The sequence below is a fragment of the Semicossyphus pulcher genome, unplaced genomic scaffold (assembly GCF_022749685.1).
Source record: "Semicossyphus pulcher isolate SPU_LCO1_2020_fin unplaced genomic scaffold, fSemPul1.0.p SCAF_20, whole genome shotgun sequence".
Lineage (NCBI taxonomy): Eukaryota > Metazoa > Chordata > Actinopteri > Labriformes > Labridae > Semicossyphus > Semicossyphus pulcher.
This window is the reverse complement of record NW_027211694.1, coordinates 15751218-15770033: the sequence shown is the minus strand read 5'-3', so window position 1 is coordinate 15770033 and position 18816 is coordinate 15751218. Positions and strand designations below refer to the sequence as shown.

At 41.7% G+C, this 18816-nt stretch overlaps 1 protein-coding gene across 2 annotated transcripts in view; it reads right to left on the bottom strand.

The window, feature by feature from the left end:
* Window positions 1–2781: 2781 nt before the first annotated feature.
* Window positions 2782–18816, bottom strand: part of grm8a (glutamate receptor, metabotropic 8a) — a 258297-nt gene continuing 242262 nt past the window's right edge. For both annotated transcript variants that reach the window (XM_069670739.1, XM_069670740.1), the window contains 3 exons: window positions 6378–6518; window positions 6169–6274; window positions 2782–2855 (listed from right to left, as the gene is read on the bottom strand). In XM_069670739.1, the coding sequence (XP_069526840.1) occupies window positions 2806–2855; window positions 6169–6274; window positions 6378–6518 (297 nt within the window). In that variant the 3' untranslated portion in view covers window positions 2782–2805. The remainder of the gene's footprint in view (window positions 2856–6168; window positions 6275–6377; window positions 6519–18816) is intronic.

The window sequence follows — 18816 nt, the reverse complement described above, 5'->3', positions numbered from 1 at the left end:
TCCAGGCGTACGTTCTGGAAGGTTTCTCCCATCAACAATTCGTCTGTGCGGAGATGTCAACACTGCTGAGTGCGGTTTGAGGAGGAGGGCAGAAGAGACCTCAGAGCGTTTAATGGGGATAAATAAAATATAAGACGAAATTCTGATAAAATAAAACCTTGAAATCTGTCATTTCTGCTGGTGTAAGTGGGGGATTTGCTAAATTGGGGGATTTATGGGAGAATGAGTGTTGGAGCAGAGAAAGGAACAATCCTACTTCTCTGTTGGAGCGGTACATGTACACAGTCCTTTTGTGCAAAACGTCAAATATTGGATTCCAAAGCATTCGATTATTAATGCTTTGCTTTGCTTGATTCGATTCCAGAGTTTAAATAATATTTCTGGTAAGCTTTGAGCTAAATGATACAACCACAATGACGATGCTTACATTTGTGCAAGTATCATGTTCACCATCTCATTACCATCAGTAAATCTAGAAGAATCTGTAGGCGAGACAAGAAGACAAGATTTTGGCTGAAGTTTTCTGGTTTCTACGAACAGGCTTCGATTGTATGTGGAAAGCTGTCCGTGTGGAGAGCAAAAGAGGAAGTACAATCGGCCGTGACGAAATCCAGGAACCCATTGGCTAACATAGATTTAGCTTTTATCAAACACTATAAACAAGTGCAGCCAACAATCCGCTTTCAGACGTCACCTCTCAACTCCGACTCCATTCTCGCACGATTCTCAAGTTGCTAGTAGGACTATAATTTCTATGTACAGATTCTACACAGAAATGTAGAATCTGTCACGAAAGCGTTCAGATTTCCCGACTTCCTGAATGCATCAGATCGATCCGACCTCCGTTCAACAAACGAGCACTTTAAACGTTTTCTTCTCCTCTTGAGGACAGACCTGACAAAGCTTGAATATTTCCTTTTTACAAATCTGCATCATGATGTTAAAATTTCGGCAACAGGTAAGACCCGTTAATAACAAGTACATCACAAGAAAACGGTTTCTCTTTCTGTAACGCAGCACGCGGAAAAGGAAGTCTTGACGGAAAGTCGTTTATCGCTAACTGCCCCAGCACGTTCACCGGTGTCCCCAGAGGCTATATCGTCTCAGACCGTCGCTGATGGGATCCTAGGTAGGTCGGACTATGAACAATGGCAATGGAGAATAACAGGACGTCTCGGCTGGGAGTCCTTTATCTCTAACCGCTGGCTACACCAGAAGCGCCAAACGGTTGGCCGTCACGTCCGAATGGGTCCGGAGATTGTAAATTGGCTTAAGCACTAAATACAAAGTACAGCTGAGGAGGATGGGAATGTCATCAGTTTTGGAATTTGGAAGTGGTGGATTATGGGTATTTATCCAAAAAAGTTTGTCTCTAGGAAGAGTAAGCATTTACTAATAGGCTTTTGTCTTCTCCAAGCTAAGAGGTCAATTGCTAATGGATGGAAAAATGTGAACAAACCAAGTCTGATGCAATATATTAACAACCTATCAACACATGCTGCTTTGGAAACCTTACATACATTACAAAGGGAAAGATGGGAGCTTTTGAAAATACCCGGGGGAGCTTTATGGAGTTGTTTTTTCAACAAAATGTTGATTATAAATAAAACCAAGAATTAGGATGGGGGCAGGGAGGGGCACCTTGGATAGGATTATAGTCCTGGATGTTCACATAGCTGTAGCACGTCATTGTTGTAACATCTGTACCACCTCTGTCTTAACAATTATGCTTTTTTTTATTGACTTGCCAATGTGATGATTTTATAATGGAGAAAAAATATATATATATATTATAGAAAATAAAAAAGTTGGCCAGAGTAGAAGACCATAAATGTCTGTTCACGTTTCCATGGCAACACATCCAATGGTTTTTGAAATATTTTAGCACAGATCAAAGTGGTGTATTATCTGAATCATAATTATTAATAACAGTATGGAGTCATAAATGAAGTAATGCAGATATTTGAATTATTGATCTACACATAAGATGAGACCCCCCCTCATAACTACAAAGGTACAAACGACCACCAATCTACACATTTGCAAAACATTCCTTTATTATAAATAAATCTCCTTTTTGTATAAAAACTGGCATGCTTCAACCATGGCATTTTACAGGTTCACGACCCAAGGCTACAACCCGGTTAGCCAAGACAGCAGGAGGAAACACACTCATCTCATTAAGCAAGGGCGATCCATCAGACAACGGTGAGACAAGAATGAAAAAATCGTCACGACCACAAAAATACTCACAAGTAGAGAAGAACAACAAACATGTTTGAGTCTCATAGATTTTTCTCTTACATTTCTCTTTTTAAATATCTTTTTAAAATGTAATCTGTTAAATCTCTTTCCCGGCCCCACCTTCGCCCTTTTAGATATAATGTCTACATGGTTTCTGAGAGGTTTTTTTTTTTTCTTTTTCTTTCATTTTCATGATTTTTTTGTGTGTATTTTTTCCAAGTTTTACTTAGTCCACCACAGTGTCCTATGGCATGTCACTTTTTTCATGTCGTCTCTTTTTTTTTTTAAAACAGGTAAGTTCGTGGTAGGACCAATGAGCTGTGAGCAGCGGGAAAGCAGGCACACTGACTGGCTGTTTATGTGCTCCCACCTCTCTGTGGTTTTGATGCGGAACAATACAAAATGTCTCATGCTTGGATTCCATTTGGCGCTCTTGTTTGTCCGTCCGCCAGTTTTTCCGGCCAATGGGCGAAAGAACGACGGCTCCTCCGTTTCGCTTTGCACTGCCCCCCAAGACGAGACCCCTCTCCTGTCCAATCTTCCTCTTCCTTCGTGGTCCCTTCAAATGGCATGATTGCTGTAGCTGACATATGTCGTCTTAGTTGATGAAGCTGCGTGATTATGAGTCGGGAGGGGTCGGGAAGATGATGGAAAGAGTGAAAGAATGAGAAAGGAGAGGCAGATTGGTGGGACGGACAGGGGAAAGGAAAAGGAAAGAGCAGTTGAGAGCAGATTTGGCTACAGATGGTCACGTAACAGTGTCAAAGAAACACAGGACACCTGAATAGTTGGGGCTTTTTTGTCAAAGCCATTATGTCTTGTGTCCCCTCAAGCGTTCTGTGGTAAATGTCAATGTTTTTGTACCAACCACTGGCCTCTAACTGCTCCATTGTTATTCTCTGACGCTTTCACACAAGCCCTTTTATTTTTTCTTTCGCTTGTCTTTCACCAGCACACGGCTGGAATAATGGAAAAGGGTCCTTCAGGAAATAAATAAATATGTTGAAGGAATGAGTACATGCAATTCTTTCCAACTTCATTCGACGTGCAAAACGTCCACTGATTTTTATCCATATTTCCTGAATAGCGCTCTTAAGCAAAATGTCAGAGAGCAAGAAAGTGGAGGCTCGTACTGTGAACTAGCTTTTTGCCTGTCACTGCTGTTTATATAAATGTGATACTTGAACAATGAGGAAGCTTATAATTTGCAAACTTTTTTGTAGAATAAAGCAAGTAAGGAGCTGACGAAGCTGTTTGATTATTGGCTTAATGAATGAACTGTGACCCGCTTGAGGGCTGACAGGAAACAAGGTTTGAAACCTTTGTTACTCCGTCATAGCGTTCAGAAAACGCACAGAAACGCATGCACAGCAAGGCTGAGACATTTATGTGACTAAAGATGAAAACAATCTATTAAGAGAACTACAAACAAGCACACACACACACTTCAGGACGCACACATCCACTTATAGTCACAGGCTGATTGAGACTTTTGCAAAAGCCTGCATCATCAGCAGATTGCTGACACAGGAGAACACAAAATAGAGCTCTGAAGTGGCAGCGTTTCACTGTCAGAGCTCTGAACACATGCACCATGCCGTTTCAAAGACCGTCAATAATGCAGCGGTTCGGCCATGCAGGAAAAGAATCAGGCGTGAAATTAATTTTCACATTGAGATTAACACTTGCGCTTAATTAAAGCGACACAAAGGCTTCATGCAAACTGTAAATGTAAGCATAAAGAGGAAATGCTATGTTAGTTTGTTTGGTTCTCTCACAGGCAAAATGTAATTAAAGCTAAATCATTATTATATTATTGTATTAGACGCTTGCTTGGAAAAGAGATAACCAGTTTTCAGAGACGAAATAACCCCCTATGTGGACAGCTCTTAGACTACATGTGTGTATTGTTGTGCATGTATATTATATGTTTTTATGTGGGATTATTAATTGTTACTGTCCACAAACTGACGGCTGTCATTTGATTCAGCTCTAGACTCAGTGACTGACTAAACTTGCATTTTCTTGTTCGTCCTCTCTCACATGTTTTGGCTTCATGTTTATAGAATTTTATATATTTAGTTTAATCATTTTAAAGGGGGGGTATTATGCTAATTTCAAGCTTCATATATCACTCTGTGATACGCAGTGTTGGGGTCGTTACTCAAAAAATCTATTACTCGTTACTTTTTTAAAAAGAGATGCTTTACTTGACTTTATTACTGCCTGTGTATTTGCGTTACTCTTTCGTATCCCAGAGTCATCACTGATTGTGTCCGAATGATTGCATGTGACGAATGGAAACTTCAATCAGATGCATTGACGCATGTTAAATCTTACATATGCCCACGTAACATCACAAATCACTATCCTAATAAGGAGTTGTCTGTATGTTTCCGAAAGACGGCCATTCTACTGTAGAAATGGGCACATTTCTTCTACTCTATACGATGCTACAAGCCTGTTAATCTCTGTGTTTGTTACCTGCTAGGGATAGACCGATTATCGGCCGGGCCGATTATTGGCGCCGATATTCGGCATTATGACGCATATCGGCATCGGCCTTTTTTTTTTTTTTTTTAAATTAAAAAAAATATTTATTTTTTTTATCCGACGGCTGATAAGAGTGCAGATTGCTCACGCACACGGCGGAGAGGAGAAAAAGTTCATTTCTTTGCAAATTTTTTTTAACTTTGTTTTATTTACTTAATAAAACTTCAGGTATTTATTTATTTATTTAAATTTTCAGTTAACTTTATAAGAGATGCTGCTGACCCTGGGAACTCCCTGTGCCTTTTGTTTGTTTGTTTAATAAACATATGCTTAAAGGCATTTAAACAAAGTTAAGTGTTGGAGTTTGTATTATTCAAAATTTTGACGCCAATATTTTCACTTTTACTGCAAATGAATATCGGCTCCAAATATCGGCTATCGGCCTCCTTGACTACTAATAATCGGTATCGGCCCTGAAAAAACCATATTGGTCTATCTCTATTACCTGCTGTCGAAAATCAAGCTTTGGCTGCTTGGTTGGGGTCGGCTTACGCTCAGCTTGAGCATCACTCTGGTTACCGGGGTCTTTCGATACCAGCTTTGTGTTTGCATGTTGCTTTTGCAGGTGCTTGGTTATATTCCATGTTGTGTTCACAGCAGTGGAGGTGCTCCTGGCCTGGACACAGTTTGCACTTTACCCTTAAATTATTGTCCTTTCGCGCAAAAAATTCAAAGTAATGTCGACATCTCCATCCTTCAGAAATTGTAGGTCGCTCTGCCATTTTGCCGCATCCCTGTTTGGACTCTAGCCAAGTCGTGACGTGAGCTCTAGCAATTGTGCGATTGGGAGTGTGCATGAAAGCAGAACTTCCTTCGCGAAAGGAACGAGTGATGAACTGTTAGATTAGTAACGGTAATGTGATGACTGAATTTAAGACAGTATTGCGAGTATCTTGTGGCTAATTTAAAGCTTTATATTTCACTCTGTGATACCTGTGGAGTAGCTTAGCATAATTTACAGTGAAAAGAACTCCTAATTTTTCTCACACTGGTGCTCTGTGCAGGCCCTCATACAGCCTCTGCCTGAAACGACTCAGTCGGCTCTGTCCCTTTCAGAAACCCCGCCCCCTACAAGCCCACTATCTTCTGATTGGTCTGCTGAGGCTGGTGTAGAAAAAAATGTGTGAGCCTGCAGGCTGAGCTGAGAGGCCTGGGGATTCTTCAACATACTTTTACCTCCAGAATTGAAACTTCACCCACGTTTAGTCTGGACCTCCCACATTGTAACATTATATACATGTCTTAAAATGTGAAACAGCATAATACCCCCTCTTTAAATATTTGGATTTCTGTGCTAATAGCTGGTCTAATGATTCAGTTTTATATAGTTTATTATATGTATAGTTATAAACTCGGTGTTCTCTTACTCACTGTTGGTCTCCATACTCTCACACAGCTCGGTCTTCACCTCTCCGTTGGGCCGGTCTCCTCCCTTCTGGCTCAGCTTCCCCGACATGGTGGCGGCCGTCACGATCGCCTGTGTCGAAATCAAATTAAACCAATAAAGAAGGGACAAATTTTATGGATATTTAACATATGAGACTTCATTATTTTACAGCAGATATTTAAGTCTGGCTCACCTTGAAGCTGCGTTTTCGTTTGGGCACGTTCTGCTCGGGGTGGAAGAGGATGATGTAGACCTTGGGCATGTAGAGCATCCCCAGAGACACGGAGGCAGACAGGCTGAGCGAGATGGTCAGGGTGGTAGTTTGGATATACATCTAGCAGGAGAGAGACAGAGAGAGTCATTTATCACATTCCAGCTTGTCAGAGATAGTCTGCATCATCCTCCAACTACAGAACCCGTCTGATGAGGGAGAGTGGAGGGGGGACAGATGGGAAGAAGCAGGGGAGACAGGAAGTAAAGGGTGGTCTAACAAGAGCGGAATTAGCAGAAAATTTGTGTTACGACAGCCACAGTGACACACAGGCAGGTAGATCAAACGGTATAGGAAATGATGGCACCGATGAAGTTGCTTAATTGCCCGTGTGCTGCAGAGCTTGTCTCTGTCGAAGATTGTTGAAATGGTTTTAAGCACTGTTTTTGGCAGGCTGGAGCAGCAGATGGGTGTGGTTTATTGCATCAGGTAGGGGGATAGTGACAGAATTTAGACTAAATTGACTTTCAGGAGGGTTTTTTGGAGAGTTTGGATGAAGTTTGGCCCACATGGGACCCTTTAGAGGGAGAAAACTTTACTTTTCAGACACATGCAGCTGAGAGTTGGTTGAATTCCTGCAGTAGGGTTGTCAAACAGGGACTAGTTTTAGAGGAAAGTAAGTGGATTTGAGGACAGGATTTTATGAGACTTACTATTGGCAGACAGTCAAATTTTAAAAGACCGCATCCCTTCTTCCAAGTAGGTTTGAGGACAGTTAAAATGAAAGACAGTCAGGCAGACGCACACACACACACTGCAGTGGACTGAGCACTAGTCCTTAGTGAGTTTCAGAGAGTGGTTTTGGAGGTGGACAGACCTGACACAGCTGACAAGCTCTCAAGACACGAGGGCTTATCAGGCGAGCACTGTCTGCGGCATATAGAGGGAGACAGACAGAGGAGGGAAGGGTGAGATGGGATGAGAAATAATAGTAAAAATGGAAAGTCAAAGCCAAGGAAGGGGAAGTGAAAAAGAGAGAGGGGAGGGAAAAAACATGAAAGGAAAAACTGATGCTACGGGACGGGGCATGTGAGGAGACTCGGATGAAGCGAGAAAGAGAGCGGGAGAACAGAAACACAACGCTGGCCGAGTACGTTGTCAAAAAGTGCACGGAGAAAAGGCAGAGCTCGTAACTACAGGCTTGACAGGGAGAAAGAGAAGAAGAGAGAGAGAGAGGAGCAGCACTGTTAACTCTGCTCTGGCTGAACACGTCGGACAGACAGCTTGAAATCACACCAGAGTTTCTTCTGTTCATTTCATTCATGAGGAGAGAAGTTTCGGTACACATTCGCACATTAGTGGCATACAGAACAGACAATTTAAAAAGTATTATATAATATGTTGTTAGAATATATATGAGGCCATTTGTAAAATATTGGACACTGCCAAAATTCTCTGGCTTCAGGCTTCACTGTCAGGAATAACAGCCCGGAGCAGCCCTGATATAAGTCGGTTTAACCGGCTACAATGAATAGTTTATACACTCTTCAGGGTTTCCCACACATACTGTATGCTCTGCCTGGTTATCCCCCAAGTATATTTGGCGACCAATTCAATCATGTTTCTTTTTTTTTATCCCTCCAAGATCGCCATCCACGATCGATTAACTCACGCGCATTCACCCTTCGAGAAACTTGCAGCCTCTCCACGCGTGCTCTTCACAGAGACACACATACATGCAGAGAGAGAGGACTGTTGGTGTGTCCGTCCTGCAAATGCATTGATTGAGGGGCGACATGTCAACTGTTAAATGTTAAAGATTTTAAGTGCAACTGCATTAGGGGTGAGAATCGCTGGGTAACTCGTGATACAATACGTGATGCGAGCCACGATAACGGTAATATCGCGATACAGCAATTGTACGATAATTGATACGATATCTGATTCAAAATATTCAGGGAATATTTGGATTAGTTTCAACACTAACAGCTTGGTCTCAACTAGAGGTGGGAATCACAGTGTAACTCATGATACAATACAATACAATACGATACAATACGTAGCCCATGATACGATACGATACGAGGCCCACGATAACGATAATATCATGATACAGCAATTGTACGATAATTGATACGATATCTTATTCAAACTATTCAGAGAATATTTTGACTAGTTTCTACACTAACGGCTTGGTCTCAACTAGAGGTGGGAATCGCAGGGTAACTCACGTTACAACACAATACAATAAGATACGATACGATACGTTGCCCACGATAACGATAACGATAATATTGCGATACAATGTGATATGCAATATGTGGCCCACGATAACAAAAATATCATGATACAGCAATTTATTGCAACACGACAAACATAATGAGACTTCAGGATATCTGATTAACTTCTTCTGCAGCCAATTCATTTCCATTCACATTACCCTCATGCACTCATAAGCGCCACCGTGAGGAGTCACGGAGTAGTGACACGGTGAGTCAAATTTACAGCCAAAGCTGTTCAGAGCACCAAGTTTTTGTTCATAAAAATATATTAATAATTGTGTTGCACAAGTCAGGACGACCATATATTGCTGTATCCATATTACATAAACAGCTTACTGCCGATGTCATTCAGAACCACGTTGGGTTTGATCGCTTCGACATGCAGCGTATTTAAAGTCGAGCTGAAACGAGTATCTGGCTTCCGTATCGTGACGTATTTCCCAGTTAAACAGGACGTGCAGGCGGGACATATCATTAGAGGGATTTGATTTGATCGTTGAGAAGTGGGCGTAGACAGACGTTCTCCACAGCGCAGTAGCTAGCTAAATGATCGCGCGTTCTTGGTGCTCTGCGGCTAAATGTTGCAGATTGATTGGTTGAAATTGTTTGGTGCTAACTTACGTAAGCACGCGTGACATTTAGTTTTACTAAAAAGGCGAGCCGTGTTATTTGGGCGACGTACAGCTCATAATGAACGCCAACAGAGCTGAGACAGATAGGGAGAGAGAAACAGAAATACACCACAGGGAGAAAATATCTCAAGCAAGGTGAGCAGATTAAAGTAGTTTTGTGAACATACACTTAAATATGATGGAGAATGAAGCATAAAATTGGCGCCACAAGTCAGCTACGATTCTGTAAGTCCAATAGACAGACAACACATGACCAGAAGTCTTAACCCCAGAGTTTTTTTGTTTCAAGAAGAGAGTGGGGAATGACAAGCAGCAAAGGGCCGAGAAGAGAGTCGAACCTGCAGATGCTGCTACTTAAAATATCTGTGTACTCATGGGCACATTCACATGTTCACACCTATAACAGTTTCCAGGCGTTCACCAACATCATCAGTTACCGAACACAAACTCTCCACATCCTTGAACTCAAAAATCATACCCTTTAAATTCGACCAAACAGGCTTTTGGAGAAGCAAAAATTAGCCCCAAAAATATCCTCCGTCTTAAGGTCTAAATATCAAATAGGCTATTACAAACATACAACTAGAAGACACACACACACACTGCCTGAAGGTGTTAGACAGTAGCCAGAGGGAAGGTGGGTGTACTGCAAATAAACTGGAGGCGACTCGACGCAAAGATAGACAGTATCCAGAGCTACCTAAATACAGCATTAATTAACTTTAAATGTCAATTTCTCACTTTTATTTGTTTCGTCTGGCTGAAATTAATACGGCAGCATCACAGAGAGAATCTTCGCCTGCAGCTCCCCTACAGGCTCTGCTGGAAATCCACATACCTGCACACATAAACAAAGCACTAACACAGGAAGGAGGTTTCATTTGTCGGTGTCGGATCACAAATTAAGCGAGAGGAGAAAAAAAGGAGCAGGACAGAGAGGCGCAGGAGAGTGTTTGTGGATTTGTTTCTTTCTCATATTTCCTGCCAACAAATTGGACTCAGTTGAATTGCACTGATACAGGGATCAGTGAGTGGCCGTATCAGAGAGGAACAGATGGGCCATGTTTTCTGCTGGAGAGCAGCAGGGATGAAACCGAGATAGAGGGAAAATATGAGTCCAAGAAGGAGAGGCAGAATGGAATAACCTGTAAAAATAGGGAGAATAAGAGGTAAAATGAGAGGGAAGGAGAGATTTCCTTAAGCTGTGAAGTTGCTTTTATCGAGAAAGCAGACAGCTTCCCCGATAGCCGCTTCTATTACATTTAGCCTTTGGTCCAAAGTTGTGGCTTCCAGCTGGTATTTACACAAAGACACACAAACCGTCCTGCGCCTTGCTGTCCGAGGCTGATAATGGCTGGAAATGTGAGCGTCGGGAGAGCGCTCTATTATCCCAAAAGTCGCACTCTGAAAGTAGACGATTAGCCACGGGCGGCTGCACACAATGCGCTCCCTTAAGGTTTAAAACATTTACAGGCGGGGACGCTCCGCTCCGCGATAGGAAGAGATTCAGACGGAGGAAGGGACGAGTGGAGTGATGGTTGCTTTTAACTCTGGGGAGGATAAAGGTGGAGAGGATGGCTTTGTGTTCCTCTAAGTCCTGACGTTGAAGAAAGTGATGCTTTAGCTCAATTGTTGGTCAGCGTTGCACAAATTGACTTAGCGTTGCTGTAGTTATTACAAAGGAGCAATTTTATTGCCCTCTCAGGGGTTCTCACTTAATTTTGTGTTCATAAGAAAACTGCTCATCGCAGGATTTTCCTCACTGGACACCTTGTTGTTTTTCAATTAGAGCTAAAAGAATAGGTCCGCTGTTGTTTAAGAGAGCACAGACCTTATTACAGAGTTGATTAACACTATTTAAAAGCGAGGAGAGCTGTATTAATTTCCCGGGATACCTTGTCTTATTTTGAAAATCTTAAAACAGGGGTCTCAAACTCAATCAGAGAGCCGGACGAGATTAAAAACTGGGTCTAAGAAGAGGGCCGAACTGGGTCAACATTTTTAGAACATAATTAAATAAACCATGTTTTTATCAGAGGTATTATGACAAATTAGTCAGACAGAAATATGAACTTGCTCCTCATTCAGAACAAACCAAAGGTGTCTTAAAAGAAGAAATGAGATCAAATTAATTATAAAATCAGCATCATTAATCTGTTTATGTTTCCCTCTCTATCAGCAGTTTTTTACAAATTAATTTCAGAGTCATTTTCCAACGAGTTTTAACAGAGGCATCAATTAAACAAAAGCCAGAAAATCTTCAATATTGTTTTTTTATCACAACACTGTCAAGAAAATCTGGTGAAAATGTGCAAATATTTCAACCATAAGCAGAAAACATGTCTAAGTGCACTCTGCTCTTATTTGCCAGAGCCAGGTGCTTGGCATCTTTTCTTGGCTGCAGGTTCATTCATGTTTGGGGTCAGGTTCTGAGCTGTGGACGCTCTCAGGATGGAGTGAAGGTGTGCGTCAGTTGCTTACACAGGTATTTGATTCCAAACATGCATAGCATTTGAGCAGCTTGTAGGCGGAGCTCGGGGCATCGTTTCCGAGCTCTCTCAGCTGGGTGTTTACAGGTGCTCTTTCTACATCAACTACAAACGGATTACTGAGCAGTTCAAATTTAAATTTCTGAGCTCAAAAGTCGGCAAATCACCGCGTGAACTCTGCCAGGTCCGCTCAGTTTATCAGCAAAACACACAGTTGGGAACACAGCGGTGGAGACGTGGTTTGTCATTGTTTGGCAACATGAAAAGTGACCCAAGTTTCCTTACTTAGGTCCGAGTCTCCCACAGGTGCAGCTTGGCTTGTTAAGCTCTAGCTGCATCATACATATCCGTGATCACACGGTCTCGTCTCTGAAGCTCGCGGTTTAGCGGAGTGAGATGCTTCATTACGACGCACAGAAATGCCGACTCACACAGCTGGTGTTCGCAGGTCTTGATTGGCGCGCACGCGGTTGCGGTGCATTCTGGGAGTTGTAGTATCAACGGTGCGCGTACTGTATACTGGCGGTCCAGTTATAATAGTGCCCGCGGGCCTTGAGTTTGACACCCCTGGCTTAAAAGAAAGCTGCTCAGGTGAATTTACTCTCAGCATATGTGTTTGTTTTTGTATGTGTTTTTAATATGAGACTGAATTAATGTGAGACCCAGTGGAGTCATGGTAGGGGTGCAAACAAGTAAACGAGTACTCACTAAATACATCAATCGGTTACAAAACAAATCGATAATCTTTTTGTAGTCCTATATTTTTTATACATTTTATGCCCATTAGTTCCCTGTGTGATGTAATTCTCACCTATCATGCTTGTTGCTTCCTGTGTTTTAAAAATAATCCCCATGGCAACGTTGCGAATTCAGCGGTGATGTCATTGGAACCGCAAGCAGCCGGCTGCAGCTTAAGAATACTGTGAAGAGTTAGATAAAAGCTACTGATAGCGCCAAAAAAAAAAGCTTTGCATGGCACTACTATGAGTCGGTCCGCTGCCTGGCCCACACGCTCCAGCTGGCCATCAACATTGGTTTCAAGGCTTTTGACCTGAAGCAGGATCAGATGGCCCTCCCAAAGCACAGCCTTGTCCAGTCCAGGAGCTTGGTAAACTACACTTCCTCAATCTAGGACACCTGGATGTCATGTCACGTTCAAAAACGTCAGGTTTGAAATGTAGACTAAAGACCTGAAGATTTTTTAGCCACTGGTATATTCTCATTCTATTTCGGATTCTGTACCGCTCTGAGCCATTGCCTGCAGCGATCAATGTCCTTGACTGGAAAACAGTAGTATGTCACTCCAGCGTCTCTCGCTGGGCCGTTCCTTGCAGAGGGAGGGGCGCAATGCACGCTGGGTGTTGTAGGAATGTAGAATGGGCGAAACCACAAGCTGTTTGTACAACTTTCTCCACAGCTGTGGCGCCAATTTCAAATATTATTGCTTCTATTGATTACAGAGAACACCATCTTTGATTGACAGTGGCTTTTTCCAAGGGTGAATTGCCTCTTTTGGGACGAGAAAATGTTGAATTTCTGCATCCCATCATTAAATTCAGACATGGTGTATGTCTAGTATATTTGGGTTTATTTGATATTAATATTATTTCCCTCAGGGTGATTCCTTGTGAGAGTTTAAGTTTTTTGCTGCATTTCTATGTTTCAAACTTGCATCCTGCAGCTGTTTTTCCTTCTCAGCATGGAGGTGGATGTGAGAGGTCAGATTTTTTGATGCTGGACTTGCAGGCCTGCAGCAACTTACATTTTTGCAAGGAAAAGAGCGCCATCTGTTCGGGCAGTGAACACAGCCATTTAATGTAAGTTGCTAAATTGCTGCACAAGTATGTAATTCTCCTGAGACATGTCTGCTCCGATGAGACGAGCGGCTTGATCGTCGGGCCACCAGTCAATGAGGTTTAAGTGTAGGGAGAGCAGCCTTCTCTTCGGAGCAGACAGTCGAGGCATGACAGCCAACGTCGACGACTATTCTGGGTCGACTTGGCTGCGCTGTAAATGACGGACAGCTTATGAACACTACATCAGAAGCAAATTAACTAAATTAAGCCCATCTCTATACACTGCAATTTCCGCTTACACAGAACGGAGACGTGTGACATGTGCACATTAAGATAAGCCCTAAAACATATGTTGTGTAAACTCTTCTCTGCACATTATGACACATTATCTTTTTACTAAATAAAACAGCTGGGGGATTTACAGTCGCGTGGTAACAATGTAGTTTAAGTCTAAGTAGTTGTATATGCAAACACAGGCATGGGTTATAAGACATGAAACGCACACATATACACACAAATCCCAGCGCTTCATGCTTGATGAACCAAGACATGAAACATTCCAAGTCATTACACAGCTTCTCTGATTATTGCAACTCCTTTCATATGTAATACAGAGTGAGAAAAAGAGGGGTGAAATCAAAGAGCTCTGGCCGGCAACACAGCCAACAGGCAGAGAGGAGCTGGAGACGGAAAGATACAGAGAGAGAGAGAGAGAGAGAGAGGAAGATGGACTGAATATGAAAGATGGGGGAAGTGGTGGAGAGAAGTAAGAAGGGAAAAAGAAGGAACAAGGGAGAAGAAGCATTAGTGGACAGGAAGTGGAAGCTGAGAAGAAGAGAGGGAGAAGTAAAGAGGACAGAGAGAGACAGTGATGACAAAGCAGAGCTGAAGGCCAGTGACTGAACTGAGGAACAAAGTCCTGCAGCACTGATGAAGATTTTTCCCATAGGACACTTACAAGGAAGCTCACACATACTTAAATTAGCACTTCCTGTTTGTATTTGTTGGCATGGCTTTGCACAGTGAGGCATTTATGAGTGATAACTGTAGAAGCATTTAGGTGTTCTCATGAGGAATCCCTGCAAGGTTTAAAACCTTTTCTTCTCCTTTATTCTTGACATGGACGGGTTTTCTATCCATCTCTAAGTCTTCATAAACTCTTTGTGATTTCATATTTTGTCTACCTATCTTTCTTTCTTTGTTTGAATTTGTAACTGCCTCTAATTTCCTCCCATTTGTCATGCTCCTCTGTGCATTGATAATGAGTTTAGGCGTCCTTGATGGGTGCCACTTTTGCAAGTGAGTTGACTGCCTGAGGGACTCAAACTAACTTCACACTTCCAGTCAATGTCAAAACCTCTTGGCGAGCGTGTCCGTGTGTTTTTTGGTCTCTCGGTGTGTCTAATTGTCACCTCCTGTTTCTGTCCACTGACACCATGGGACCGCTCATCATTTTAATCAGCAGAGCCATGGGAGGGCCTTTCTTTATTTATATATTTGATAAATGGGAGCATGACCAAACCATTGTAACACCGAATGGGCCTCCAAAATATTCAGAGAATATTTGGACTACTTTCTACAGTAACGGCTTGGTCTCAACTAGGGGTGGGAATCGCAGGGATACAATACGATACAATGCGCAATACGTGGGCCACGATAATGATAAGATCACGATACGATACACAATGCATGGGCCACAATAACGATAGTTTTATGATACGACACACAATACGTTGACCATGATAAAGATAATATCACAATATGATATGATATGCGCTATGTGACCCACGGTAATGATAATATCACGATAGGATACACGATAGGTGGCCCACGATAATATCATGATACGATACACGATACGTGACTCACGATAATATCATGATACGATACACGATACGTGACCCACGATAATATCATGATACGATACACGATACGTGACCTACGATAATATCACGGTTCGACACATGATATCACAATACGATACACAATACGTGACCCACGATAATATCATGATACGATACACGATACGTGACCTACGATAATATCACGGTTCGACACACGATATTACAATACGATACACAATACGTGACCCACAATAATATGATACGATACACGATACGTGACCTACGATAATATCACGGTTTGACACACGATATCACAATACGATACACAATACGTGACCCACGATAATATCATGACACAACACACAATATGTGACCCACGATAATGATAATATCACGATAGGATACACGATAGGTGGCCCACGATAATATCATGATACGATACACGATACGTGACTCACGATAATATCATGATACGATACACGATACGTGACCCACGATAATATCATGATACGATACACGATACGTGACCCACGATAATATCATGATAAGATACACGATACGTGACCTATGATAATATCACGGTTCGACACATGATATCACAATACGATACACAATACGTGACCCACGATAATATCATGATACAATACACGATACGTGACCTACGATAATATCACGGTTCGACACACGATATCACAATACGATACACAATACGTGACCCACAATAATATCATGATACGATACACGATACGTGACCTACGATAATATCACGGTTCGACACACGATATCACAATACGATACACAATACGTGACCCACAATAATATCATGATACAATACACGATACGTGACCTACGATAATATCACGGTTCGACACACGATATCACAATACGATACACAATACGTGACCCACGATAATATCATGACACAACACACAATATGTGACCCACGATATCACGATACGATACACGATAGGTGGCCCACGATAATATCACGATAGGTGGCCCACAATAACAATATCATGATACGACACACGACAAGTGGACCACGATAACGATAATATCACGATATGATATGATTTGCAATACGTGGCCCACGATAATGCTCATATCACGATATGATACACGATACGTGGCCCACGATAACGATAATATCACGATATGATATGATATATGTGGCTGGCACAATACAGCGATTCTACAATAATTGATAAAAAAAATAAGACAACAAACATAACGATGCATCACAATATCTGATTAACTTCTTCTTCGGCAAATTAATTTCCATTCACTTCACCCTCATTCATGTCATAAGTGCCACTGTGACGAGTCATAAAGTAGAGACACGGTGCGTCAAAATCGCAGGGAAATCTTTGAAAAATCGATATTTGTCACTAGCTTATAGATAGTTGTATTGCACAAGTCAGGAGGTTGCTCATAGTTGCAAAAATAATCTGTATTGTTTTGTCCTGAGTTCAACTTGGTGAATTAGGTGCAACAAATTTGTGCTAATGACCAACAGCAAGTCATCTTCATATTGAGACTGTTTGATGAGAATAGAGGTGGCCATTGTAGCTTAATAGCCATGATGCACCTTTGGGTTCGGTTTAGTTTCCTCTACCAGTGGAAAAACAGTTCCAAAAGCCATATGGCTTTTAGACATGAGACATAAATTGATGGTACAAAAATGTCCTTTAAATAAATCGATTTTTTGTCCTGTTTGTGCCGAGAATAAAAAATACAAAGAAACTAGACTGTCAAGAACACTTTTTGGGGGCTTTTGTGACGAGCACTAGCAACCTCCCCGGTTAGCTAGTGTGATAATAAGCTTGGCTTACGTCTTCAAAGTTAGGCTGGAGTTATGTTGGTGCATATGCTCAGACAAGATGACAAAAAAAGACTAAAGAGGTTTTAAAGTTAGTGCCTACTTTTTGATCTACAGCCCCTCACTCCAAACTAAATCAAGCTAAAGTCGTGTTAGGGGGATGAAACTCAACAAAAATGCCTTTATTGTACTGATAGGAAAAACATCTTTTCAGCGCTTTATTTCATTATTTGTTTGCTGCAATGTGAGCTTTATTTTATATTTCATTTATGTGATGCTCCTCTGCAGAGCAGCGTTCAATAGGCAGTAAAATGCATCAGCGCTCACAGATCTCCAGAGTCAATAGCTGCTGAGCAAAACAGCCGTGTAAGAGACAAAAACAGACTGCTTAGAACTCAAGTCATAACAGTTTTACAATTCTATTTTGTCTTGGTAATTACTTCCTCTGACAATAGTGAGATAAGATACTATTTTCTTGAGCATAAAATACAAAGACTAGAAGGTCTCTTGTAAGAAAGACCTCGAAATTAAGTATCATTACTAACTGATAAGCAAATGTATTTTCAATCCTTTAGAGTGTTATCCGCTACAATCGCTAAAAGAAATGCATTAACTTTGTATTTTTCTCATATTTAATAGGCTGAGTAAAACGTTTCTTTACTCTGCAAGCAGCTACTTTACGCAAATGTAGGCCAGATTGTATAACAAACTGCCATTGAAGAAAATGTTTATGCGTCTTAAAATAGCCTTTAAAGCCATCAGTTCATGGCCACAGTGGAAAGCAACAACTTGAGAAAAGAACCAATTACAGTAAAGTGTTCAAATCAAACCACCAACTGCGGCGGTTGAGAAGTGTATGATGTAAAAACCCATTTTGGCTCGAAAATGACAAAGGTGAGAAGAGGAGGTGTTATTTTTTTTTAACTCCTATGCGAGAAACTTTTGTTGCTTTTAGTCTCTCGAGAAGCTTTTATGCAGAGCTTGTTAAATCCCCATGCGGCTCTTCGAAGCACGCCCATCACATGTTATTCTCCAGCATGGTGCTGTGATGAAAACAAAAGCTCTGACCAAGGATTCTCCAGCACAATATTTTAACTTTGTGTCAGTGCAGCTTAATTGGGCCCATGCGTGGTCGCTGTTGTCCACGAGTGCCTCATTACTTCCTACAAAACAGCACTAAGAGACTTTTGTTCCTCCGTGTAATGCATACCGCTCTGAGGTCTGTAAGTGTGTCATGAAAGACTGAACCGGGCATTTGTTGTTACGTGTGCTTTTGCTTGTTAGTGCAGCTCTTATTCACTTGGAGATCTGTATGAAGGTTGTGGTGGATGTTGTGCATAAGGGTTTCACAGTAATGCCACAGAAACAACTGTGGCCCCGCTGTGCACGGCTCCAGCCAATTAAAATACCCAGCGTGGACACTCGTGGAGCCTCATCGGTCAGCAAAGCGCTGACCAAGTTGTAAGGAATAAAAGGTGTCACTTCTTGAGCACGTGCGATGGGATTAACTGCTTTTCTGCTCTTCCGTCATCATGAATGTTAAATGTGTTTCTGCAGCT